We start from the raw sequence: 27521 nt of genomic DNA on the forward strand, positions 1-27521 counted from the left end.
TGAGACCCTCTTGGTCTTACTGCAGAGAACAGCACTGCCAGGGTGAGCGCTTTGGTGGGAGGCTGTAAACTGAGTCCAGCTCCATGCTTAAAATCTCAGCTCAGTCCTGCTGCCCCTCCCAGGGCTATGAAAAACCTGGCACTGCAGTATCCTTGTGGCCAGGCCAAGGGAGCAACTCGCCTGTTACCCTACCCACCGGCCCTCGGATAGCATGGTTTTGCTGCAGTGACAGTAACCCCTGCCCACAGCGTGCTGCAGGGCTGTGGTGATACAGCTGCAGCACTGAATTTGGAGTGTCGGTGTACTGAGTGGCAGCTGGATACTTTGCTTCACTAGTGAGAATAGACGCTCCCTCCTCCCATAGTTTGGGCTGGGGTCGTTAGCAGCCTAGTTGCATGTTACAGGGATTCCCAGCCATCATAGCTCTGGATGCATGCGTGCTGCTTTCAACACCAGAGGATTTCCCCTTTTTTTCTCTCCTCCCTTCCCTTTCTTCATGGGAAATAGTCACTTGATAATGTTCAGTGACCACTTTATATCCTCTCCATGGGGTCCTGGCAAGTGCCAGAAACCCAAAGTCTGTGCTTAGATGTATTAAGGGTACCTGACCCTAAATTTGGTGATCTGTTCATATCTTTGCATTTCAAATAATGTCCAAAGAGTTTGTCCTTTTCTCTCTCCACCACTCCCTGAGGAGAGAATTCAACATGGTTGATTTCCTGAGAGGAGCTGATAGAAAATGTCTAGTTTTTTACTATAAGGTGGTATTTTAATCTTAACACGTATCAGAGGGGTAGCCATGTTAGTCTGTATCTGCAAAAGCAACGAGAAGTCCTGGGGCACCTCATAGACTTTTTTGGAGCCTAACCTTTTGTGGGCAAAGACCCACTTCGTCAGGTGCATGGAGTAGAAATTCCAAGGCAGGTCTACATACACAGGCACGTGAAAAGAAGGGAGTACCAATCAAGAGGAAGGTCAGAGGAAATGAGGTCAATTCAGTCAAGAAGGATGTGGTCCACTTCTAGCAGTTGATGTAGAGGTGTGAACACCAAGAGAGGAGAAACTGCTTTGGTATTTGGCCAGCCACTCCCAGTCTTTGTTCAGTCCTAAATTGATAGTGTCAGATTTGCAAATGAATTGCAGCTCTGCAGCTTCTCTTTGGAGTCTGTCTTTGAAGAGTTTTTGTTGCGGGATGGCTACTTTTAAATCTGCTACTGAGTGTCCAGGGAGATGGAAGTGTTCTCCCACAGATTTTTGTAGGTTACCGTTCCTGATATCTGATTTGAGTGCATTTATTCTTTGAGATAGAGACTGTCCAGTTTGGCCCATGCCCATGGCATAGGGGCATCGCTGGCACATGCTGGCAGTACATGTGTAGGTGGATGAGCCCCTGATGGTGTGGTTGATGTGGTTCAGTCCCATGATGGTGCCGCTGGTGTAGATGTGTGGGCAGAGCTGGTGCAGGGATTGGTTCCTGAATTAGAGTTGCCGTGGTGTGGTGTATAATTGCTGGTGAGTGTTCGTGTCGGGTTGGCGGGCTGTCTGTGTCAGAGATGGGACTGGAACCAGCTCCCGATGCTGTGTTCAATCCAGCAACCCCACTGCTCCCTTCCCCTGCAGAGCCTCAAGAGATTGAGAAGCTGTGGAATGGCATGTCACAAGAGCTGGGTGGGCCGTTGTAGTAAGCAGGCGTATTAGAAACCAGATTGGGCCTCTCCGTCTGAGGGCCCCCCCTCCGCCGGGGCTCCATTAGCCTTTTCATTTGCTCCACCTGTTGTTGCATTCTTAACTCCAGGCGCCTTTGCCGTGTTCTGCATGTTTAACGCCCAGCTCCTGCTCTAAACAATACCACCTCACAATGGGATCCCTACACAATGGAGGAAGCCAAAGGTTGTGCCAAAGGTTAGAAGGCCGCGAGGGGTCAGTGGGGACTCCCCGGCAAACACAAAGGAAAGCTGTCTTCTTTCCCCTTCCAGTTCTTATTCTCTTTGCTCTGCTTTGGTTTGTAGGTGGATGAGGCTAGTTTGCAACAAAGGGGTATCTTGGAGGGCAGGGAGTGAGCGTGGATGGCCTTTATGAGCTCACCTCACTCCCCTTCTCCACATCAACCTCTCCTTCCCTCTTGAAAAGCAAAAGTCCTTCTCGGGAGCTTTTATTTTGCTGTGGGAGTCGAGTCTTGCTGGGGTCTTTGCGCTGGTCCCTGCAGAATGCCTGGCAGCCAATCAGCTTTCCTGGTGCCGGGAAGGAATGCTTTATTTTTGATGGCATTTGCATGGAGAGATTGAAGCCTGTGGAAAGGGAATACTGGAGGAGGCTCTTTGGGGGGCATACCGAAGAAGAGGGCCTCAGCTAAGTTTAGTTTTGCTTTGTATTTGGAAGTGGAATGAAAGCCACCAGGGCTATTTCCTTCACTGACAGGCTGTGTTTCCAGTCTGAGTGGCTCTTGGATTTTCTGCACCAATAACAAGGCAAGTGAAAGAGCTGGGGGGCTCAGAGACAAAAATCAACCAAGGCACTTTTTTCTGCTCAGAGTTGGCCCAAAGCGGACCTGGAACCTGAAGCCCTTGAAACTTTGGGTAAGGTAAAATTGGAATACCCAGACCCAGACTGCAATTGTAGTTCCAGGTCTGGGCTGAAGCTGGACAAGCTACTTGCTGGCTTCAGCTAAGGTATGTCAGCCATTTGGAGCCAAGGTCTCAGAGCTGTCACATCTGCCTCCAGAGAGCACCCAGCTAGGCTGCCTACTAGGGACAGGGACTTGCTGAGGGTGTTGTTACACTGGGCGGTGGTACATCTGGCAGTCTGCAGGAGCTCGGACGCTACACTAGCAGGCAGATGGACTTGGTAAGCAGCAGAAGGCCTGTCAGTTCCAGGATGCCACCAAGTCTCTGACGCACTCTCAGGCTGATGCCAAATTGTTGATGATGAGTTTGCAGCAGTCTGCCTCACAGGTCCTTGCAGATGTCTGCATCACAGCCTTAAGCCCAGAGCCCTGCTCTTGGTCTTTCGTTCCAAGAATCCTGCCTTAGTTGTGCTCAACATGCACAGCTATAGTGACAGACACATCCTGTGGATCTGGAACCTGCCCGTAGATGCTGTGAGCATTTCTGATGGCAAAAGAATGGCCAGACGTGATATAAGAGAGGCTGGTGCTTGCATAGTCCTCTTAGCGGAAGAGTACCAACCACGAGCCCAGTTAAGCATCTGTGTTAAACTTTACCACTCCTGGTATTATGTGCGTTATTTGATGAAGAATTTTCTATAATCTCCCATTTCCCAAGGATCTAGCCACAAACATCTACCCCTGTAGTATTCCTAGTCCAACAGGAAATGTTTGTAGGGCTCTATCTCAAGATCAGTCATAAGCTTTTTTAAGAATTGTGGCCATGGCTGCCCTCATGTCAGTGTTAAATCTAAGGCTTGTGCACCAAGGGGTTGTATGTTCTGCAGAGGGGATTGGCTGAGAAGCATTGACTTGGCATCTGATGGCAATACTCCCTTTTGGATTGTTTCCACTACTCTTGGTGATGTGTGCTGTTGCAAAATGTCCCATTTTATAACATCTCCTACATTCTGCCTCTTTTACTGGACACACGTCCCATCCGTGGCCTGGTTTCTTGCCACATCTTCCCAAGCTTTTCAGAACTTTCCTCCTCATATGGTTCTTTGGTCTCCCGTTCTCTAGACATGCCGTTGACTTACATTGCAAATTTCATCTGCTGCTCAGGAGGTCCAGTCAGGATAAGCCTGCAAAAGAGGGGCTTCCATGCACCTCCTCCCTCCCTCCCTCTGCAGGAGCCACAGCCAGCCCAGCCGGCCCCAGCAGTGCTCCCTTGTAGCTGTTTGCAGTGGCAGCCAGTGAGGGAGCACAGCATCGAGCCATGGGGGCAGGCAGGAACACTCAGCAGAGGCATGCCGGGGTGTCGGGGGGACCAGGGGTGGGGGAGGGGGAGACCTGGCCCTGGCCATTGGTGGACCCAGGCCCAGAATATACCTGAAGCCAGGGAACCATAGAGTTCCCTACCTCTGCGCTCAGCCCCAGCCTGGAGCCCACACCCCAACATGCTGCCCAGAGACAGAGGGAGAGGAGATGGCCGGGACAGGGCCTCAGAGAAGGGCTGGGTCGGGGGGTTGGGTTTGGGTGATTAGACAGTGGGCAACCATTGGTCCTTCTGATGGCTCCCTCCCTGGAACGGATTGCGCCAGGACAGAGGTGACGTGCGACATCTCCTCTTCAGCTCGGTGCCCATAACCACGTTCTTGTAGTGCGGGGGAAAGCGTTCATAGCGTGGGAGGGGGCCCATGTGTGGGGCAGCAGGGCTGTATGGGCTCTGGCTGGGGGTGCAGGCTATGGGGTGGGAGGCATTTGGGTGAAGGTGAGTGCTCCAGGGCTACCACAAGGACACCGCAGCAGAGGTGGGGCTGGACTGGGCTGTGCTGACCAGGCCACAGTAAGTTGAATGACAGGCTACGGGGTAGGTGGAGGTGGGTCAGAAAAGCCTCATCGAAATGCTTGCTCTAAACGGGGCACCTCAGCTTGGGCTGGATAATGCTGGAGCCATGGGGCCACCCTCTGGCCTTCTTACTTCAGCTGCTATTGTTTCCCCCACAAGGAGCAGGGGGACATTCGGGGACAGCCACACAGCCAGGAGTGGGACACAAAAGGACCCTGTGTGCTGGGTTACCGCTGCCCAGGCACGCAGAACCTTCCGGACATGGCCTTCTCACTGGGCTGCAGGGGCTGGAAGGAGCAGAGCCGAGACTCTTAATGGAGCCTTGGCTTCTGCCGAATGCCTGGCTTCACTTTCCATCCCCGCAGCTCCCGGCAAGAAGCTTTAATCTAATTACATGCTTTACTTGCGCCAATTTGTTTTTCAATCAATCTTGTTCAGCCAGAAGAAAGGACATTGCTGGGGGCTGATCTGCACCTTCTTGTTCCAAGCATGAGTTTAATGGCAGCATTCCTTACTGGGATTGCCTGCAGGGCCGCAGCGTTCGGCTCCCTGTTTGCATCTGACATGGCCTGCCCCGAGCGAGTGTCATTTTGACCCTTATCTTCCTGCAGACTCATCAGTGCAAAGCTGCTCAGCTCCAGAACAGCCCAGCTGCAGCATTAAGTGTCTCTTTGTGGGTACAGCTGCAGTACAGGGAAGACTGAGGCTGCCACAGTCAATCTTCCCAAGTTCGATTTAATGTGCTTAGTGCTGAGGTTCTAAATTGAATTTACAGGGTGCCACCCTTGACTGTGGTGCTCCCGCCCTCTGTTAGGAGTAAGGCAAGTTGATGGGAGTGCAGGCTCCCGTCAGCCTCCCTTACTTGAGACAGAGTGGAAGCCCAAATTAAGGTACATGGAATTAAGCTATGTAATGAAAGTAGCTGGAACTGTGTACCTTAATTCCAGCTTCCCCTGCAGCACAGACATGCCCTCAGAGAGGCCTTGTCTGTCTTAGTCAAGTGTATTGGCTTAACTAGCTCCCTTTCAAAATCAATCTAGTTAAACTGGTGCAAACTCCTGCCGCAAGTAAACTGGGTTAAACTTCATCCAGATCGGGTGAGCTTGGGTCAGTGAACCCAGCTGATTCAGTTTGCTCAGTATTCCTGCATAGCCAAGCCCTTAGGTTTAGTCTGGACTTTTAAAAGTTTTACAGGCACAACTCTGCCAGTGAGGGCCCCACCCTGGCCACCCAGTTCTGCAGGCAGAGCAGAAATAAGAGTGGCAACACCACAAGCATCCTCCAATAGCTTTGCATCCCCTCTTTGGGTCAGGAATCTCAGGCTGAGAAATGCTACGGGAGTGACATTCTGCCGATGCTGTTTGCCAGCGTGCACTGGGACAATGGCTTTACCCCTTCATGCCTGTGGCCCCATGACACAGGAAAGAGGTGGCAGATGTCAGGGGGTGTACCCTGGAGGACCAAGACCAGTGCTGGGCCATGGAAAGGCCTGAGTTCTGACTCCTTGTTCTATGTGGCTCTATCTGTACTGGAAAACTGTGTCCTGTTAGAATGCATGTAACTAACTTGGTGCTAAACAGGGCTTAGCACTCAGTAGAGACCAACATGTCATGCCCTTGGGGGGTGACCATCACCCCTACGAAACACCATTCTCCTAGTCTAAGTGGCGTTGAAAAGTGTGGTAGCCGATGTAATTCCAAACACGTCCTTTTCCTAGTACGAACAGAAACTGAGTGTTTAATATCCTGGTAGGACACTTTTTTCTAACCGTGCGGTTGCCCAGGGCAGACAGAAGTATCAGGCGGCTTTGGGTAAATCATTTCCCCTTTCTGCTTCAGTCTGCCCATCTGAGAAATAGAGATAATAATATTTACCCACGTCTTTAACCCACCTTCATAGACACTTAGGCAGCATTTTGCACATACAAAGCCCCATAAAATGCCAAGTATTATTTTACAATTAGGGCTCCTTAATCCCAGGCTCAGATCAATACCGTAGTTTGCAAATCTTGCCTAAATTTTGAGTTGTGAGGTGCCCTGGAGGTTCATATCAGTGGGATGCAATTCCACATGGATTGAGCCTGATCAGTCTAACACAAGCCTCTCAATAATTAAGAATTATAGTTTGCAGTTACTTCATATTTTCAATGTATGTTACACATATTAACTACTGTAATTTATCACAGCTACAGGAGTCCACTCTAATTTAAATGGACTCTACAAATAACCATACTTCACTGTAACACTCAGCATTTTGCTACCAAAGGTATGGGGGTGATGCAGAAGAAATCAACAATGCGGAAACCATGGCTTTTAAAGTGCCTGCAATAAGGGATGCTTTGCCCATAAGCTGCTTGCCTGTTAAAGAGAGGACACCTGAGTCCTAATAATGAGATTTGTTACAGGCCAAAACAAATAATCAGAATAATATATATTCATTTTCTTGTTGCCACAGTTCTGCCTGAACCCTGAGAAATGATGGCCCAGTTTGGCTGAGCCTCGCATTGCAATTCACAAAATACAAAATGTGAAAGTAATCAGTGAGTTGCTTTCCCCTCTAATAAACCCACCCATGCATTGTTTTGAATACTCTGCAGTGCCAGAGTGAATGGTCACCTTTAAGACACCCCTCCCTTAGCCAATATCTGAGCATGCAAATGAAAGAGAAGACTGAGAGGGGACATGGTAGCAGTTTTCAAGTACCTCAAAGAGGGTTACAAAGAAGAGGGAGAAAAATTGTTCTCCTTGGCCTCTGAGGCTAGGACTAGGACCAAGGGGTTTAAACTGCAGCAAGGGAGGTTTAGGTTGGACATCAGGAAAAACTTCCTACCTGCCGGGGGGTTAAACACTGGAATAAGTTACCTAGGGAGGTTGTGGAATCTCCATCGCTGGAGATATTTAAGAGCAGGTTAGACAGACATCTGTCGGGGATGATCTAGATGGTGTTTGCTCCTGTCATGAGGGCAGCGAACTGGCCTCAATAACCTCTTGAGGTCCCTTCCAGTTTTAGTGTTCTACGAGTCTATAAAGACAATTCTCACAGCATCCCCTGCCTTCTAATACCTTCCCCTTGGGACACTTGAGGACACAAAGTGGCAGCTAGTTTGGAGGGACCATGTCTGGGCAGCACAACAGGCGCTTTATTTGGTTGCTCAGGAAATACCAGCTGTGGGGAAATTATGGAAATATTAAAATAATCCTCCTTGGATGGGACCGGGCAGTGGTTCCAGCACTGGGCAAAGCACAAACAGTCCGGGATGACTGTCTGGAAGAACTGCTCAAAAACTGAGAGCCAAATTCCTGCCTGATCGAGTTCCTTCGATTTCAATAGATGATGTCAGGTGTGACTTTTGCCCCAGATACAACCGACTAGGATGGTCTTCCCTTTCTGTAGCAGAGGCTGTGCAGCACCAGGCCCAAGCTCACAAGGGGCATGTGTCACTCCTTTCCTCCCTGCTGTGCTGTCCCAGGGGAGCCTGCAGAATGTGATGGGAGCTGAGAGCCCAAGGTAGCCTGGGAGTTCCTTGGTCACCTCCCTGCCTGGAGAGTTGGTCCTGGAATAGGGAAGGGACTACATTTCCCACAACTCCCCTGGCAGCGAGCCACAGGAAAGGGAGGGGGAGCTGTGAGAGCCTTTCCCAGCGCTTGCTGTGAATGGAGAGCGTGCTGCTAGAAGGAGGTGGTGCTGGGAGTGGGGAATGCGTGCATAAGGAACCAGGTGCCTGTGGCCCAGATCTCACCCTCAGATGCCTTCCCAGTCATGCATCTGAACCTTGCACATGTGCAGAAGTAGGGAGGGGGAGTTTCATTTATTACTATGCTGAGGCCAGATATTTACACCGGGGGCCATTATGTGAAGCCCCTAAATCTATATGCGGGCACTTCTGTCAGTGTTCAGTGTAGGCACCTACGTCTCCAAATGGGCCTTGAACACTTTGTAACACTTTATACTAGAGGGGCATTTGGTTCCCAGTACTGCAGGGTGGTGGTAGTCGAGGTTTGACGCACACCTTTAAATTGCAAGTGAAGTAAGTTTCTTGGTTGCCCCTTAGCCTGCTCTTGTGAATACCAGTCAACAGTGTAAAGCCAGGGTGCAACTGGAAATTCCATGCCTTGCACAGCTGCAATTAGATTTGAGAAAAAAATAACTGGCAAATACTAAATTTGTAGAAAAAAACTTGGGGCGGGGGGGAAGGATCAAACCATTAGTGCATCTGGGCTGACTTTGACAACAGTTTGGCCTGAAAAACAATGCAAAAAAGTCTGAAAGTCAAAACATTCATTTTGACCAGTTCAAAAGAGTTTGTTTTCATTTTTCATTTCCAAACAGCATTTTGCTTAGCAACATAGTTTGCTTAGAAAAGAAACAAACAACCAAACACAAAAGGGCAGGGGAGGAAACCACACTAAAATTATGAAGCAAAATAGTCTTTGAGGAGCAGCTGTGTTAGTCTGTAACGTCACAAATAACAAGCAGTCCTGCAGCACCTGAAAGACTAACACATTTATTTATTAGGTAATGCGCTTCCATGGTTAAGACCCACAAAGACTTCCAGGAAGTGGGTGTTCCCCACAAAAGTTCGCTACCTTACACATACATTTGTTGGTCTTTAAGGTGCTACAGGACTGTTTGTTATTTCCAAAGCAAAATGAAAAAGCAATAAGAATGGTATGGGGTTGACCTAACTGAAATGTTTCCAGGGTTTTGTTTTGTTTTTTTTGATTTAGCGAGAATTGCAAAAAAGAAAACAATTTTAGTTTGAATGGGTCTGAATTTTATTTTTATTTTTCAGGTCCTTAACCCAAAAAGTCATGAGCCTCTCATTTTCTATCCCAACATTAGAGAAGCCAGATCAGGAAGGAGATGAAACGGTAAAGCCAGGTGTGGCCCTCATCCAGCACCTGGCTGCACCAGGCTTGGTTGTTACCAGCACTAATCCCACCTCAAAGGATGGAGGGACACTTTTTTTTTTTTTTTAAACTAAAGTGACTTTTTTCGGTAGAAGACACTTGAACAAAACAAACAAGGTGTTTCACCATGAGAGCCATTCACGTGGCTAGCACATTAGCTATATCTGGGGACAGGCAAAGCTGGCAAATGCATTGCAGACATATTTTACTAAGCTGACATGGACACAAAACAGCCGCCTGTCACCTGTTTTAAGACCCTGGATCATGCTCAAAACAAGTAGTAGCAATTGCATCTTTCCAAATGCCCTCTTACTCAGTTTACCACCCACGCACACACTCAGCAACTGCTGTCCTAGTAGGTGTTTGCTCACAGTCACTCTCATTACAGCCGGTAGGGGTTTGTCTTCAGGTTTCCCCTCTCTTTGATACTGGCAGGGCAGCATGGGCAGGTGGTTGGAATATATACCTATGGCTCTCACAGCTACAGCATGCCTGTGGGGTTTTCAATACTGTAATTTGGATGCCTAATCTAGATGTAGCCAACCAAGTGCCGAGCTAGTCCCTGAAATCAGAATTTAGGCCCTTAAAAGGGGTATTTAGGTGCCAAACTGTGATGATTAAAAATAGCTCTGGCTGATTCCCTCCACCAGGCCATCCCCAGAGTCTAAGCAGAGGGCAAAGTGCCAGCCCAGGACTGCTCCCCAGGGGACATGGGGCAAATGGGGACTTAGCACTTCCCCTTTGGCCTCTCTGCTCAGAGCTGACACACTGGTTCCCCTCCCTCCTGCAGTGGGCCCAGGTTGTCCTGGTCTCCAGCCCTCCATCAGTAGACAGCAGACAAGTAGAACCTCTAAGGTGGAAATTCACAAATCACCATCACTCCTGTGGCACCTTAGAGACTAACAAGTTTATTAGGTTGTGAGGTTCCTAGGGAGCTCCCAATCGTGATGCTTCACCCATGCCCTTTGGTCTCTGGGATCCTTCATCTAGAGGGGTTGGCCCTCATTACCCCAAGAGATGGGCAAGACACAGAGCTTCGGACCTGGCCTCACATTTCTCTGCGAAGCCCACGGGAGCTGTGGTGCTCAGACCAGTCCCATGCAGCCTGTAGACAATGGGAGTATGGCGAGAAAGAACAGAGGAGAAATCCTTCAAGCAAGGAGAGCTCCACATCCCTTTATTGGCCTGTGTGCTGCAGCAGTGCTCAGGCTATTCCAGTTGTCAGCACATTGTGTCTCCTCCCCATTTCTGACCCCTGGGCCCAGCAACCCTCGGAGCTTGGCTCAGCGATCAGCTTTCGGCAGGGAGCAACAGCGCAGTAAATCTTTCCACCGGGGTCTGACCTGTTGAAATTATGTTTGATGAACTGGAGCGGCGTCTTTTTTTAATCATGAAGCAATGTTAGTGTAATCGCCCACAGCTCTCGGTGTGCGTTTGGCTTGGCGAAGAGGAGACCTTTGTGTGCAGCACAGCTTTCTTTCGGAAATTTCATTTGTCACCTGAAAAAGTCTCCAGGGGGAGTTCCTGGCAGCCTGAGACAAGAAAGAATGCAGAAGGTGAAAGACAGAGAGTGAGAGACCCAGATCCCCCTGCTGATGCAAATCTGCAGGGATTTCCAGCGGAGCTCTGTGGATTCACTCCTGCTGGGATCTGGCCCATTGAGTTCATGGGAGCTACATGAAATTTACAGCAGCTTGGGATCTGGTCCCATTGGCTGAATTGAAGCAAAGTTGATTTACATGAGTTAGGATCCAGCCCCCCTGATTTCATTACAGCTCAGCTGATTCATACCAGCTGGGGAACTTAGCTCCTTGACTTCAATATAAAGCAGCTGAGGTGCTGGCCCAGAAAGTAAAGCTTTGGGTGGACAGGGGGCGGGGGGGACAGAAGTAAGAGGGCAGAGAAGGATGGGCTGATCCTGCTCTCCCTTATGTCTGTGGAATTACTCTTGACTGATAGTGGTGTAAGCCAATCAAGGCCAAGGCCAGAGTACAGGACTAGATAATTAACTAAGAACTAAACTGTTCCACCTGGTGCACAAAACTCCCAGTCGCTCCATGCCCACAGCTGATGAAGCAGGGATGCTGTTTTCACACTATGCCTACCAGCAAGCCCTTGCTGGGCACAGTTATGCTGCTTCTTCTCATGGCAAGAATCACCCTCCCTGATGCTAAAACCAGGACTGGGCCCCCAGCGCTGGGATGTACTGATTTCTGACTCAATGTGATGCCCGTCTAGGACGTGTGTAGAGACAGGCCAAGCTCATGAGGCCGGGAGAATCAGTCACATTTGGCTACTTCTGTCTTCTTCCAGGTGCCTTAATTTGGAAACCTCCCAAGGACAGATTTCTTGGCGTTCTTAATCCCAGTCCAGCTGGAAATATAATGAGAACAGCCTGGTAACCAGGAAGGGCAGAAGATTTAAGTCATGAGAAAAGATTGCGGAACTTCTCGGATGCTCCTGAGAAGATGTGGGCTCATTTCCATACATGGCTCCAGAGAAACTCCAGGGTGATTCTTGGCTTGGGATTAACCTGAGAACAGCTTCTGCTGGCTCAGCCACTGTCCAGCCTCCTGCTTGGTTCTAAGAGATGGTGCTTGTGGACCATGCTAATCCGTGCTGTAGTCCTTGCACTCCCAGAGTGAGCTCTGAACCAGACCAAGGACTCTGTCCACTCACCAGCTAGCAGACACAAGGCAGCCTCAGCCTCAGCCTGAGCCTCCGCCACCAGAGACAGATTGGGCTGGGTGACCATCGGTCACTCACCTGAGGGTATTTTTGCCTTAGCTTACAACTAATGTTACATCTTCTGCTCGTTTCAGTCACTTCCGTTGGCTGTAGTAACTTGCTGCCTGTGTTGTCTTGCAGTTAGAGCAGCAGATTGATAGAATTCCTAGATTTAGTCTTTTCTGCTACTAGCTTGTCCTCTGTGGCCTTGGATAAATTGTCTCTCTGTGCATCATTTTCTCTTCCGTGAAATGGGTATTGCAGAGCCTAACTAGTGAGTATAAAGCTTAGAGCCTTTTGAATGACAAGTGCTACAGAAGGGCACAGCCTCGATAATCACCATCATTGCAGTGCATTTTATCCAGAATATGTCCTGCCTGTTGTTACTATCTAGAATCCCATCAGCTGCCTATTCGGTTAATCCAGTGGTTTGTAGTGGTCTCAGATCTGCATGTTGCTTAGCCAGATATATTCAGGCAGAGCCTGATCTGTTCTGCGTGGGTCAGGGCCTTAAAACTGGTTCTTTTTGCAGACTGTTCCACAAACATTTCCCTTCGGTGTTCATCCTCTGGAATCTTTCCTGGGTCTTAGCATTGCCAGTAGTAAAATAAGACAGCCTAGAAATGGCCTGGGCCCTTCCCAGATGGTCTGGGGTTGTCTGTTCCATTGCTAACACTGGCCTGTCATTTAGTGTCACTGCCAAAGGAGGTGGGGGGTATCTCCTGTGAACTGGACAAAAGGCAGTCGGGGTAATCAACAGCTACTTCTGCAGCTGCGAAGTTCAGGCTGGGATTTAGGGTAGCCCTCCATGGTGACAGTAGTCAGCATAGTCTGAGAGCAGGAGAGAACCTCCAGATCCCTCTGTGTCCCTCAGACGCCGTAAGGAATCTCCCTTGTATGCACTGCAACCCAGTTCTGGCCCATCTCTTCCCCTGAAAAGAGGATGACAGACAGGTTTAAGGGCTACGAAGAGGACAGAGTAGCTGAATTATCATCAGCACGCGAGCTCCATAGGGCTAGTGACAGGAAGGCCGAGGTGCTGTAAAGCATTCCAACTAAAGCTTTTCTGCCAGTGCTTTTATGGCCTATCCACTCTCTGATCCAGTGTGTTTCAAGTCTTTCTCAGAGGGACAAGGTGGGTGAGGTAATATCTTTTACTGGACCAACTTCAAGTCATGCTTGACATTCCTGGTCACATTAGAAGAAAAAGCAAAGAGCTGTAATGATGTCTATAATCTGTGGGCCCTTGGCTATTCTTTCCCATTGAACAGGTTCTTGGCAGGTTGGGTGCATGGCAGGGAACCTCAGCAGGGTCTCTGGCATGGAAAACTGTTGTTTCAAATGATCGGTTTAGCTTCTGGCCCCGACTTTTATGAGCTCATGTTTAGAGAACGCAATGCAATTTATCATCATTTGCACTCTTCTGAGGGATGGGAATAAAGCTGATAGTAGTCGGGGGCAGGTTCCTGCTAATTTTTTCCATCCATGGGCAGAATAACTTCTGTTATGTGCACCAAGGCCTGTGCAGATGGGCACCATCAGTAGAAACATACGCACCTGAATCTCTCCTGGGTGGCTGCCCACGCACTCAGCTTACAGGGAACACTGGTCAAGGGAGTAGTGTCTAGTGAACAGCAGGAGTGGCTGGAGACAGGCTGATGAGGCCGGTTGTGTATCTTGGTCGGGGTTAGGTGAAGGCCTGGGGCTTGGGCTAGGGCTTGGGTGGGTGGGTAAATCAGAGCCATGGCGCGTAGTCCATTGCAAAGGGGGCTGTGTTGATACCATTCTGCTGAAATTTCTTTTGAGGCCAATGGAACATTAAAGTGTTGGGCACCGGATAAGTTCCGCTGCCTGGCACCTGCATTTGTCCTGCCTGTCCCTGGTATGCTGAGCAATGCAAGAGGTGCATTCCGACGGGGTCTGCCTCACGCAGGGCCCGATTTTGCTGCTCTTGCTCATGCCGAGCAGTAAGTTGCTCCACTGAAATCCCAGGCGTAGAATAGGTATGTTGAGGAGCAAGGGTGGCCTGGTCTGCCCCCTGTTCAGCACTACAGCTTGATGCTTTCTACTTAGGCGTATCTGGTATGTCCCAGCAGAAGTCAGTGGGCTAACGGTGAGGTCTGTATTTTCCATCACACAATGGAGTGCCGAATTCTCACCAGAGTCAGCACAGGTCCAACGGAAAAAATTCCTTAGCAATTTTGGAGAGTAACTCGAGTGTCAAATAGCTGCTGTAGCCGCAAAGGCCCGAGTGGACTTAGAAACTTCTCAACCTTCTTTCTGTAGTGCTCCAAGGTTAGGAGGGTCGTGGGTAACATGTTCCTAGTCCCCAGTCACTTTCCCCTGCTGTGCCTCTGTTTCCTCGCAAACCTTGGTCTATTTAGGTTGCAAGGTCCTCCAGACAAGGGCCGTGTCTCCCCATGGGTTTAAACACGACCTAGCACAATGGAGCCCTGTTCTCAGATGGAGTATCCAGGCAGTACCTTAATGCAAATAGGAAGAGCAGTGTAACAAGGTGGGCTTGTGGGCAGCTGGCAAGTCAGGAGATACAGCAGTCCTGACTGCAAGATAAGGTCCTCCTGAGAGTAAACCAGTGATGCCAACATCAAAGGCAGCAGGATGCTGCAGAGAGGAGCCTGGTTAGGAAAGCAGCTGAGCTCGCCAGAGGCAGGACAGGCAGCCTGACTGCAGATGGGAGATGCTTGGTAAAGAGGCCATTGGGTGGAGCTGGGGCTGGTGGACAGAGCAGCTGTGAGAAGCAGGTTATGTTCCTAACCAGACAACACTGGAGTTCCAGGCAGGACAGCGAGCTGTGATGCTGTGTGTTTGTTTTGGATGGTTGGGTTCTGCTTTTGACAAAGTCTGGTGTCAGCCAGAGGAGCACTGGTAAAGAGCAGATCAGGGGATAGGATGTTGGAAGCTCACTGGAGACTGAACGAGGTCTCAAAGGGGACGGAATGACAGGGAAATAGAGGTGGAATAGCCGCAAGGTACTAAGTGGCAATGGCGCTCAAAGGGGCTTTCAAAGGTGAGGTCCAACACTAGAGAAGATGCAGGCAGATGCTGCATGGGTCTGTTCAGAACCTGCCAGCTGAAGGTTGCATCAGAGCAGAACACAAGTTTGAGGAGGTGTGACAGACAGTCACCTGCAACTTCCCATCGGCTGGGCCTGGGCAAACGCTGGTGGGACCAGTGCAGACCATCCGCCTGGCCTTTTGCTGAAAGTGCTTCCCTTTCCCATGTCCCTCGCTTCCCAGGCATCACACAGTCACAGAGCGCTGGTGCCTCTCAGTGGCATTTCAATTGCATTTGCATTTTTATAAGGCTTACAAAAAAACCTCCTTAAGCATGGGAGTGGAATTGGAAAGATGCTGCAAAAGGAATATTTTTGTGATGCTATTCGCCCCTACTCAAGCCAGTCTCCTGCCTGAGTCAAACTCTCACTCCCACTTCCCTCCAGGCCCACGTGCAACACAGCAGCCATCGGCACAATAACCACTAAGGCTGAGGGTGGACGCACCAACATCCAAAGTATGTAAAATTGTTACAGTGCCACCCTGTGGCGTGGCCGTGACAACGTGGCCATCACCTGGTTGCATGTGACATTGCTCTGTCGTCACCTTGTGACTATGTATTGACCCATCCCAGTGCAGCGTCATGGCGACAGGGGACAGCTCACTTGATTACCTGTTGCGCTCATCCTTTCTGAAGCACCTGACACTGTCGAAAGACAGGACCCTGGGCTCGACGGACCATTGGTCTGACCCAGTGTAGCCAGTCTTATGGCATTGCAGTGTCACGCAGCTGCACGCCAATAGCCTGACGCATCGTCTGCTCCGGCCATGCGGCCAGACGTGGCACAGCCCTGGCAAAACTGGGCTGACTGTGCCAAACGCAGAGCTGGGAGGAGCCTCCGATGGCTCAGGAATAACTCAGCATCCAAGGGGCTGCAATGCATGGACTTGCTCCAGCCCCGCGAACACAGACTATGTTGCCAGCGCTGCTGGAGCAACGGTCCCGGCGCTCTCATGTTAGTGGCACCGGGACACAGGCGTAAAACCAGCATGTCACAGCAGTGGGGCCCATTAGACCTGCAGTGTTCCTACTGGGGTATTTTATTTGCACACTCCACTAGAGTGGACACCAAAAGGCTTTGCTAATGCTTCATGGGCTGCTAATTTCCTCTCTGACCTCTTTTGTTGGAGCGTGACCCCAGCCAGAATCCCTCCGCGAGGAATGCCAAAGCCCGCCGCAGGCCTGGGTGAGGGGTGACAATGGGGCCTCTGTGGGCTTTAATCAGGCTCCAGTTTGCAGCTGAAGAACAGGGGGAATTTGTGTGGCTCTCAAAAGACCTGGGTGGCACAATAAGGGAGGCCCCGGGCTCGCCCATGGAGGCAGAGGCAGCGCGGCGCAGCCGGCGAAAGGGATTCGTCAGGCGGGGAGGCGGGCTGCCTTTGTCAAAGGCTTTCTTTAGAAAGGAAGGTTGCGCTGAATGCCCCTGTTAGACGACCCAATCGGGTCCTGGCAGATGGATATCACAGGCACGCTGCTTATTCATGGCAGCCTGCGGCTTCGCTCACCTCCCCCTCCCCCAGCCTTTTATGCATTTTTAAGGCTAATTTGTTTTGTTAATCTTTTCTTGCCCTGCCCCCGCAGATTGTGACTCATACTGCAAAGCATCCAAGGGGAAGCTGAAGATTAACATGAAGAAGTACTGCAAGAAAGACTACGGTGAGTTGGGCATGCTCGGCCTCGCGCCGTTTTGAAAACCAGGGGGATTTGGTTTTAAATCTCTTTTCTGAACTGCAACTGCCCTCGTTCCTATGAGCTGAGCCCGTGCAAACAATAGGCACCAGAAGCACTGAGCCTGGACGTGTTCTGCCAGCATAGTCACCTGCTGTGTGGGGCACTGTCTACGCCAGTGCGGCAGGGACGTGCCGTGACCCCTCAAGAACACACAGGGATGCCTTCCAAGGATATCTCGCCCAGCCTCAGCACTGTGTTACCCAGCATGGCGTGTTCTGGTGTGGCAGTGACTTTGAAAGTTGCTGTAATGTGTGGGAAACCTGTGGCCAAAGCTGCTGTGTCGTTTGCATGCACGCACGCTTCCCCAGCCGGCTGCACCAGGCCCAGCTCTCTCTGGGGCACGACGTCCCATGGCCTGGTCTCCATGCTACAGGGTCTCATTAGTGCTGAGCAGTTTTCCGAGTGAGTGAAACGAGGGCGGGGGAGAGAAACGCCTGCAGCCCCAGTGAGACCAAACCGAGTGTTTCAGCAAGAGGCCAAAGGCAGGCAGTGTGCCCCGGTGCACCACTCCGTCAGGGGCGCCTGGATGCAGAGGGAGGAGTGGCTGCTCCCAGCTGGGCTCCTGCGGTTCTCCAGCAGGCTGCCCCACCAGTTCAAAGCTGCCCCAGCCCTGAGCCCCCCCCCACCCCCAGTGCCATTTAGGAAGGGTGAAGGGGCTGAAGCATGGGTCTTACACTCCTCTGCTCCCTCCAGTTTATACCAGCAAGGAGCCCGGTCCCTAAGGGTTAGCTGCTGGCTACACGCTTCCGGTTTTTGTTTTGATTTACCATAGATTAAATAACCCCAATGAGCTGCAAAGCTAAACTCTCTGCCGCTAAGTGTAAGGGGACAAGATCGGTAACATAAAAGCGTTTATTGGGCCAACTTCTGTTTGGGAAAGAGAAATTATCAAGCTACCCAGACCTCTTCTTTGGGCCTGGGGAAGATAGTGTGAGAGTCAGAGCTGGAACAGATCTACTTAGGCTAAACAGCCTCATTCGTCAGTCGCACTGGTTTTGCCAGTGACTTCCTCGGTGTTACTCCTGAGTCACACCAGCACATCTGAGACAAGTATCATGGAGTTTTTAGAACAGACGAGACTCTCAGATCACGTAGTCCATAAACGCAGATCATCGAACATTACTTCTGTATTGAGCCAAACTTCAACCCTTTGTGTTTCTTGTAGCCTTTGCTGCTCCTTTGTTGCTTAGCATCTTAGTCAGGAAGATATCTTTAGCAAATAAGTTTGTAAAGGATTTGTGATTTAATGCCAGCATTGATACCTTTCATAGTCTCGAGTCCGTGTCATCCTCATCATCAACAACCGTGGGCTCAGCGCCCGTTGGTGTCTGAGGCCTCTGTCACTATTGCCTTCCATCTTTCCCTGTCCACTGCAGAGTGGCTTCGTTTCTGGTGCAGAGCTAGTCTACAACCTACTGTATCATCTATGAGTCAGTGTCAGCTGCAATTCAAAGCTGAATCCCTATGGGCCTCTTTCTGACCCTTTGGACGCTGATAGCATTCCACTGAGGGCACTCCAAAAATGCCGGCACACTTGCTGTGGGCTTACTTAAGTTGCATGAGGCTGGAATCCGTCTTGAGCGCTGGCTTTCTGGGAGAGCAACCCCCCTTTTGCCATAGCAGTTGAAATTAGCTGGGGGTCTGCTTGGTGTCAGGAAGCAGCTGGATGGACCCTGCCTGTGGAATCAGCAGGGCTCTGTAGAAATATAACTGATGTCTGCACCAAGGAGTTGAAAGCGCCTACAGGACTGAGAGCATTGCTAGAGGTTTTTTATTTTACCGTCACCTATGGAATTCCACACCCAGGATCGAATCGTCTATTACATTTTATATGGTAGCCCAGAAATCCTACAGGAAAGTGATCACTTTATCTAATTCCACGGGGCTTTCCCCTGGGGGTTGGGCTGGGTGCAGCAGGCCATGTGCAGCTCAGGACCCGGGACTGGAGAATTCACTTTCTTTACTAGGCTGAGGCCCAGAGCTAGCTTCTGCTGAAGTCAATGGGAATCTACCTGTTGACTTTAATGGGTCTGGGCCACCTTCTCCCTTACCCCAAAGGCCCTTTTTCTCACTCTGGCCATGTAAAGAGGATGTCAAGTGGGTACGAATTACAGCTGTATCCAAGTTAAGGCCCCTTGGTGCTGTCAGAGTGGTGTAAAGAGGACTTTAGGCAAGTGAGACTCAGGCCCTTGTGTGTACTGATTACCAGGTTGCAGCTCCATGCCCCGGCTATTGCATGTATGCAGTGGAGAGAGGACTGGTGTACAATACACTATGTAAATGAGTTCAGAGCCTCAGCTGGTGAATCTCAGCCCATCGCAGGGGCATGGCCCAACATTTTTCAGCCAGACAGGCAGCTCTACACTTGCATGTGAAATAGGCATCCTCCTCCTGGTCACACCTGTATGGTGCCTGCAACCCGCTGCAGTGCGAAGCCTGCCACATAGTTCTAGAACACGGCATCCTGCAGGTGTGTGCGGGGGGCGGGAGCAAGGGGGCTGGAATTATCCCATGGGCATAGCTGGGTCATGCCTGCACTGTGTGCTGGGATGGCAGGGTGCTCTCCAGGGATCGCAACCGTGCTACATCCACTGAGGAGCAGGTCGAAGGTATTTTTCAGGAGTTTTTGTTTGTAACAGTGGCCTGTTAGGTTCACTGTTGTACATGCTGCTGGAGCTGTATGGGGCATATTGTAAAGCAATTCTTTAAACTAATGCATAACAAAGTCATTGTAAGATATTGTTTGGCTGTGTTTTATTTCCATGGGTGTCTGGATTCCACCCCCATCCCACCCACTCACCATGAGTGGCATGTTCTAGCCCCATCCCTGGTCCCCCCGCTGGGGTCTAAGCTCTAATTGCTCAGGGCCTGTCTCCCACCAGTGTCATGCTTGGGTCAGTCAGCATACCTGCAATTGGATTTCAAAGTGTTGCTGTGTCAATGCGGGGCCAGTTTTAACTGTGATGCCTGGCGCAAACCCAGATGAGCTCAGCTGAATGCTGGAGGCCTCTGGAAAAAAAAATAAAAAGGCATCCTCTCTGTATCACAGTTTCCAGCAGCAGCGGTAATGGCACCTCCTCCTCCTCCTCATTCCGCCCATGGAGGCACACCAGCCGCACAGCACACCCTGGAAGTGTTTGCAAACGCAGAGCTAATTTCCATGTGACACGCCTTCACAACATCTTTTTCATACACGGGAATTCCTGGCAGTGGCAGAAAGTGCTGTGTTCAGAGGTGCTCTGCTTTGGCTTTGTACACGGAGAGTTTCGCATGAGTTCACGCACTCAAGCACGCCCAGAGGGGCAGTAAGCAGAGGGCTCTGTTCTTGTACATACACCCGCCTCCCTGCCCCCACCCACCCGCCCAGTGTAATGAAGTCCATCGTGCATTTCCAGAATTAAACCCTGAATAATTTATCATCTTTGTTTTCTAACATGGAGGAGGAGGGGCCAACTTTGAAACAGCAGCAATCAGGACTTTCCCATCCAGTCTCAAAGCGCAAGGGCTGAATGCAAAAAGCTGCCTGTTTATTCTTGCTTTATACCACATGGCAAATGTGCTGTGAAGTTTAAATGCGAGACCATCCCCAGTCTGCAACAATGAACAGGCAGGGCTGGAATGCATTCACTATGGAATAGTAAAAAGGACCCTGCCAAATTCTGCTCCTGTGCCACTCCGGGTTTTAAATCCTATTTTGCAATCAACCACAAATGGATTACCTTGGTGTTACTTACCGCTAACACCTTCAATTATTAGAGGGAAATCATTTTAAAAAATCACACGCCCTTCTGAAGCTGGGGGTTGACTTCTTGCATGTCACAAATTAGTTTCAACGTCATTTCTAGTCAGCTACAGCTCCTGGTTCTCACGCACTAGCAGTCTTGCAGGGTAGGAATTTCTCAACAAGGCAAAGGCTAGGCTTGTTTCACCCATCAGCTCCCCCCCCGCCCCCCCGCTGCCAAAAAAAAAAAATCATGTTTTTTTTTTTTAAAGTTTTTATCTCCATTAGATTTTTGTGACACTTTTGTTTTTAAAAGAAGAACTACACTTTGGGGTTTCAGCAATCTGAAACAATTGCGTTCAGGGGGAAGGCTCCTGTCAGATACTGTGGTGGTGAAGACAATATAAAAACCACATCTAGAATAGTACAAATACATACAGATGCAACAAAGCATCCTGGAAGGCCACATAGGAGGCGAATGGGAGCGAGGGACGGTGTGCTCTTTTGTTCCATTGCATGGCAACGTGTGTTTTAAAAAAACAATCCCAAGAAGTTTGTACCTGGGGGGGGCGCGGCGGAGCGGGGCGGGGGAGGGGGTGAGGGCGGGGGGAGGTTGGCTTCCAATTCTGCGCTAGGCTGAGATTCTGCTGGGAAGTGGCGAACCCCTCCCCTCACTGAAGGGGATCTGAAATGGAGGTGCTCAGGCACCCCCAGCCCCAGGGTGATACTTGTTATTCAGTGCACACCAGTCTCTGGTGCCCAACCCCGCCTCGGGTGAGTCCCTTTTCAGTAAGTGGTGTCTGAGCGAATGTCCCAATCGGTGTCAAGACCAATGAAGGAACATCCAGGGGCATCAGAAACGGGGACTCCTTGGTCACGCACCGGGGAGCTCACTCCCAGCTGCAGAGGCTACCTGGCACGCCCCCAGGCGGCTCGGCGGGGCCTGGGAAGCGCGCATTAGGTGAGGGCAGCCCTGCTTCCGAAACTTTCCAGGCAGGAATAAAGGCCTGAAAAGGCGCCCGGAGTGATAATAAAGACTTTCTGACTGACACCCCAGCAGGGAGCCAATTAGGAAGCGGTTTGCCGCAACTTTGCGGAATGATAGCCGCGCTGAATGTCCTAAAAGCCCCTAATTAGCTTGAACATGGTTACTTTTGCTGTGAGCTGAAGCAGGGAGCTATCATCTGGATAGCTCTGCTCAATGGGGCCTTTTATCTTCCTTTTTAATTCAGTGACTCAAAGGGGAACTTTTTATTTATTTATTTTGATCTATTTGTGCTTTTTTTTTAAAAAAAAAAAATAGGCTGGTTCCTGCAAAATATATTCTGTACAAACATTTTGAGCTCAGCCGTGTATGAGGGCTGCAACTTCCATTTAAATCTCAGTGAGACTTGGGGTAAAACAAAACTCTTTTTACTTTGCTACTAAGTGGAATTAATGACGTTGCTGAAGCCCTGTTACACAGAAAAACAAGGCCAAGCTGGCAGAGTGGGCGTCTGTTAAAACTTCTGCACTCAGGGCTTTGGAAGCAATGCTCTGGGAAGCCTTGGATTTGTGAGGGGCTCTGGGATTGGGGGTAAAGTTGGTGTGGAGAACCCCCAACTTCCTGGCTTTGTGAAAAAGTGCATGGCAGAGGTGACTTCACAGCTGCTTTGCACCATGTGCAGTCACTCACAGTTGTGCAAAGGGCACGAGGCACGCACACTATAGTAAAAAACAACAAGTCATCTTGTGGCATCTTACAGACTAACAGATATTTTGGAGTATAAGCTTTCGTGGGCAAAGACCCAGAGTGGTGCATGGGGTCAAGCAGAAGGTGCTCACCCAGCACACACCAGCTGTGATGGAAGCACAGGAACAATCTGCGGGCATTCAAAGGGTCTGAAGTCCGAGGAGGCAGAGGAATAATTTACAGAGACCTTCAGGCTGACTATAAACTTCCTGTGGAACGAGTTTCCTAAGGGATCCCCCATTGCATGGCCCACTTAGCACAGCCCTGGACAGGAGAGGCTGGGCTGGCAGGCAGACTGGATGAAACAGCCCTTTTCCACCCCTCACGTCTCTGGCTGCTCCCGGCTCCGAGGAGGGAAGGATATGTCATTTCCAGCTCCGCTTCGGAATCTCCATTACAATCTCTTTGGCAGGCCCGATGCTCCGTCCTCACCTGAAGGCTCTGGCACCCGGCCCAGCGAAGCCAGGCCCAGAGCAGCCGCAGAGAAAGCAGAGCCACAGGCTGCATTTCCAGAGATTCTCAGCTCCGTTCCCTCACGCACCGGGATGGGGGCGAACTGGTGGCTTGGGAGGGGTGGTGGACAGGCCTGGGGCAGCACAGAAAGCAAAGTTAGCACCTCCAAGTCACAGCGGAGGTCGCTAGGAGGCCAGGGCAGGAAAGATTAACTGCCCCACGGTATGTCTGTGCTGCGCCATTCCTGGCCTGCGAATAAACAGAAGGTTTCCATTGCCAGAGTTCTTCATCTCTTAAGTCTTCGAGACGTGCGCGTTACAGTTTCTCCCTTCCCCTCCTCCCTCCCAGACACCCTTCCCCCTCCTCTCCCAGTGCCCTCAAGAGCCCGGGGCACTGCTCTTCCGGTGGGAGGGAGCTTCTTGGCCCGGCCTGGGCCAGAGCCTGCACGACCACAGCCAGAGGGAGCAGGTCTGTAGCCTCTGCATGGGAATCCCCATGTGAAGCGTCACCAAACTAGCAGCCAGGCATCTCCAGAAGGACCTAATCCTGTCCCTCCCACCGGCTCCTCGAGGGCTGCTCCACCCCTGACACTAGCCAGCTTCTCACATGGGTCCTTTTCTGCCTTGAACACCTTCGCTCACACAGGCAGGGCAGGCACCACCTCGTCTTCAAGCAAGAACCAAGGCTGTCCTCTCTGTGCCCCGTGCCACAAACGCTGAGAGGAGAGAGCTCAGCTCCTTCCCGAGTGTATCCGAAAGAGACCTCCCCCACCCCCGCCACTCAGGGGGCGAGAGGAGTTGGGGTGGGGGGTGGCAACTGGCTGGCCCGCCATCGCACACCACTGGCCCAGCCCGGCTCCCTGGACTGCCAGTCCCTTCCCAAGTGACATTCGGAAGTGTGTCTGGGGGGGCTGCAGGGAGATGGTAGGTGAGATCATCTTGTCCTCCTGCCCTGGCATGGAAAACTCCTCCCCTTGCTGAGACTCCAGTTAGTCACCCCTTTGTTGAAAGGCATCTTGGCAGCAGCACACGGAAAAATCAAAATATGTTTTGAAAAGGGAACTTTTTAACGTGTTCCACATAGAAGCCGAACAGCTCTGTTCCGAGGAGAGAGCAACGGAGTGTGGTGGGGAACCCCAGACCGCTGCTTTCTGAGCTCTGTCTCCAGAGGAGCACCCGCCTCTCTACAGTGACGTGGAGAAACCCTATTTCTGAAAGCAGGGGGCAGTTCTGTGGAGTGGGAGGGAACTGCTGCAAAGTCCCTGGCATAACTGCGTCCATACGGTCTGGAGCGCGGAATGGCATAGGAAACTTCTGGGGCAGAGGAACACTGAGGTAACCTGCTCCCCGCCCCCGGGGCTAGACTCAAACTGGCGCAGGAATGAATTAGACTGTGCTAAGGGAACGGCCTGGATGGGTCACACCTTTTCAAACAGCAAGAGATTAAACCTCATAAATCTCCAATACTGCCCGGGTAGGACACAGGTGAACCTACCCAATAGAACAGCCCTGCTGCTCGAATGCCACCATTCTCTCCTGCTCTACACGCAGCTGGAGGGACCCAGAACCACTGGGCCTGGCAGCCCTTACATGGAGGGGTGGTTTTGCCTGAGGGAGGCCTGTGTAAATGGAACTGAGACTTCTGCACGGGGGTCTTTCAGAAAGAGCAAGGGGAAATGCTGGCCCGAATGAGGCACTGTCCTGTGGACTTAACCCAGCGTGATCGTACCCGCACACGTCGCTGGCTGCTGTGAGCAGCGGGGCTGCTGGGGACTTGTGCCACTGGCGAGGGCGGGAGCCCAGAGCAAACAAGCCAGCGAGGGCGGCGAGGGGGTTGCCTGCTCCGCTCTCGCCCGCTGGAGCTGTGGTCTCCCAAGGTATTCTAGTCAGGAACTGGACAGGAGCCATGCTGTGCTGTGCTGAAAATTGGTGTCATCAGCCCAGGCTGCAGCCTGAAAGCTGTGACTCATTTGATTTCGTTCTCCCCTCAGGGGGTACATTGCTGGAACTTAGTGGTAGCACATGGCTGCTTACAGGGCATCCGCTGGCTGCTTCAACAGCTCGCCTCACTTGTGAATTACAGCCGCTCTGGCCATCATGTATTTCCTGGTGCCAGGGCTCAGACTAATCCACTTTGCCTCTGATCATCAGGTGGGCTTTGTGGCTTGCTGTGAATGCCATGGGGGTGATGTCTTGCAGCAGGAAGTCCCCCACTTCCCTGCTGGGAGAGGTTACCAGCCCTGCTAACCAGCTGGCTTGTCAAAGCTTCCTTCGGTAAATGCTGATTTGATCATCCTGCTGGCTGGAGCTCTGCGCCTGCGTGTGGCTCTCCTGAGCACTGCTCAGCTGCCCGGCTGCCTGCTTCTCCCGGCCGGTCCCTCTGCAGCCAGTCAGGGGAAAGAGGGAGGCAGCGAAGTCCTTAGTCAAACTCGAGGGGCTCCGAGGAAATGGTACTTCACAAGGGTGCCCAGCAGCGGGCTGCCCTGAGCTCAGAGGTGTGAGAGGGATGCACCCAAGGCCTCAGTTATCCATTTGTGTCAGGAGCCTTTGGAGTAAACACCCTACTTGCCACCACCCGACCCCTGGGGAAGGGGAGCATGTGGCTGGGTGCTGACAGTGGAGCTCCATGTTCGGGGGCTGCTGCACAGCACGCGCACACACACACACACACACACAGCCCTGCCCCAGTGCACACTGTCCCTCACACACCCTGTTTCCTGCCACCACACACACACACACACACACACACCCCGCCCTGCCCATGGTGCTCTCTCTTTCTCTCTCACACACACACAGACACACACACGCAGCTCCCTGCACAGTCACACATACATGTTGCTCTGTCCCAGTGCACACTCACTCTCATACACACACACACACACACTGTTCCCTGCCCCCACACAGTTACACACACATATGCAAGTGGTGGGAGTGAACCTGCAACCTTAGGGATTACAGCCCGGTGCTCTACTGTGGGAGCTAAAGGCCAGCTGGAACTCAGCCAAGGCTGTGGAGCAGAGACGCCCCTCTCTCTTGTCAGTGGTCTCAGTGTCTCTGGGGTTACACAAGCATGCACAAACACACACAAACACACTGCTCCCTGCACTGGTGCAGTCACACGGCCCCACACTGCTCCCTGACACAGTTGCTCCCCTCTCCACATTGCTCCCTGGCCTGCCCCTCACGCTGCGCCCTGCTCCCAAGCACAATTCCCCCCTTGCTCCTCTGCCCTCCTGTCCCCTCACCCCCGCACTGCTGGTTCTCCAGCCCCTCATTGGCATCATTGTTTGATGATAGGCTATTTTCAGATGACACCTTCAGGCCTAGCCCAAGAGGCCCCAAGCGAAAAGTCACATGCCTTGCCTCCCGAACAGTCACCTCTGGGCTCTGCCAGCCCTTGCCTTGCACTGCAGCTGCATGGCAAGTGCTTCCCTTCCCTGCAACCCTCTGGAGTGTCCCTCTGTAGCACCCTGCTCCATCTTCAGGGAGCACTCACGCAGGTAGCAGACCTGCTGGCTCCAGTAGAGCAGCACACGTACCAGCTTGTGAGACTCCTCACAGGCCCTGCACCTCACAGGATGTCACAGCACTGAGCTGTAAAACCAGCTGTCAGGCATTACGGCAGAATACGGTTTCAGGTGAGCAGACAGAACGGAAGAAAAGGGTCGGGTGGATGGATAGACTGAGCTGTCAGTTGATGGGGTTCATGTTCTGTGATGTCTTTGCTGAACAACAAAGCCATTCCTCGATCAGCAAAGACAGTTATGGCTGCCCCATAAAAATCTGCTGTCTGTGGGTATTGCACACTCCTTTGGGATCTTAGGCTTGTCTTGTACTGTCTGGATACGTTGACTCGAAGCGTTCAGGCATCTGTGCAAGAGTTTGCCACCAGAACAAGCTGTCCTGAGCTATGATTTCTGTGTCACTGTGAGATATGCACATGACTTCACGTGGGCTTTCATGAGATCTTTATAATGCATATACAGACCAACACTAAACGCTTGCCGTGAACAAGCTAGCTGTAAAAAGACCATCTTTGGTTTCTGTGTATCACTCGTCCTCAAAACATGACCAGTGCAGCGAAACAGTTCATCAGCCTTTCTTCCATGCCCAGGCCACCATGCGCGGAAGGACCCCTGGGTTTGGAGTTTTGGCCCACCAGTTCACATGGGCGATCTTCCTCAGATAGCGCGTATGGAATTGGTTAAGTTTCAAAATACGGCGGTGATATATTGTCCATGACTTTGAGCCGTACAGTAGGAGAGTCGAGACAACTTCCTGATAAAAACGAATTATCACATGCTTGCTCCAGACTGATCCTGCCCCACTAACCAGGTGCTAGGCCATGTCTGCTTGTCACCATGTTCATGCATGCTCTTTGGAAAAAGCATCTTTTCTCATGACTAAAATGGTGCCTTTGCCACTCGCTGGATTCAGCCAAGGTCCTCAGAAGGTACTTAGGTACCTAGCTCATAGAGCCAGACAATGCGAGAGCAGGAAGTGACCTTAAAAGGTCGTGAAATCCAGTCCCCTTCCCTCACAGCAGGACAAGCACCATCTGTATCATCTCCCTTAGATATTTATCCCAACTCTGCTTAAATAGCTCTAATGGTGGAGATTCTACAACCACCTGAGGCAATTTACTTCAGCGCTTAACCACCCTGACAGGAAATTTTTCCAAATGTCAAATCAAAACCTCCCTGGCTGCAGTTTAAGACC

General features: G+C 51.2%; 1 protein-coding gene across 2 annotated transcripts in view; it reads left to right on the top strand.

The window, feature by feature from the left end:
• Positions 1-27521, top strand: part of NTN1 (netrin 1) — a 142249-nt gene that overhangs the window by 100932 nt on the left and 13796 nt on the right. For both annotated transcript variants that reach the window (XM_075014739.1, XM_075014740.1), the window contains exon 6: positions 16748-16822. In XM_075014739.1, the coding sequence (XP_074870840.1) occupies positions 16748-16822 (75 nt within the window). The remainder of the gene's footprint in view (positions 1-16747; positions 16823-27521) is intronic.

The sequence above is a fragment of the Carettochelys insculpta genome, chromosome 20 (genome assembly GCF_033958435.1).
Source record: "Carettochelys insculpta isolate YL-2023 chromosome 20, ASM3395843v1, whole genome shotgun sequence".
Taxonomy (NCBI): Eukaryota; Metazoa; Chordata; order Testudines; family Carettochelyidae; genus Carettochelys; species Carettochelys insculpta.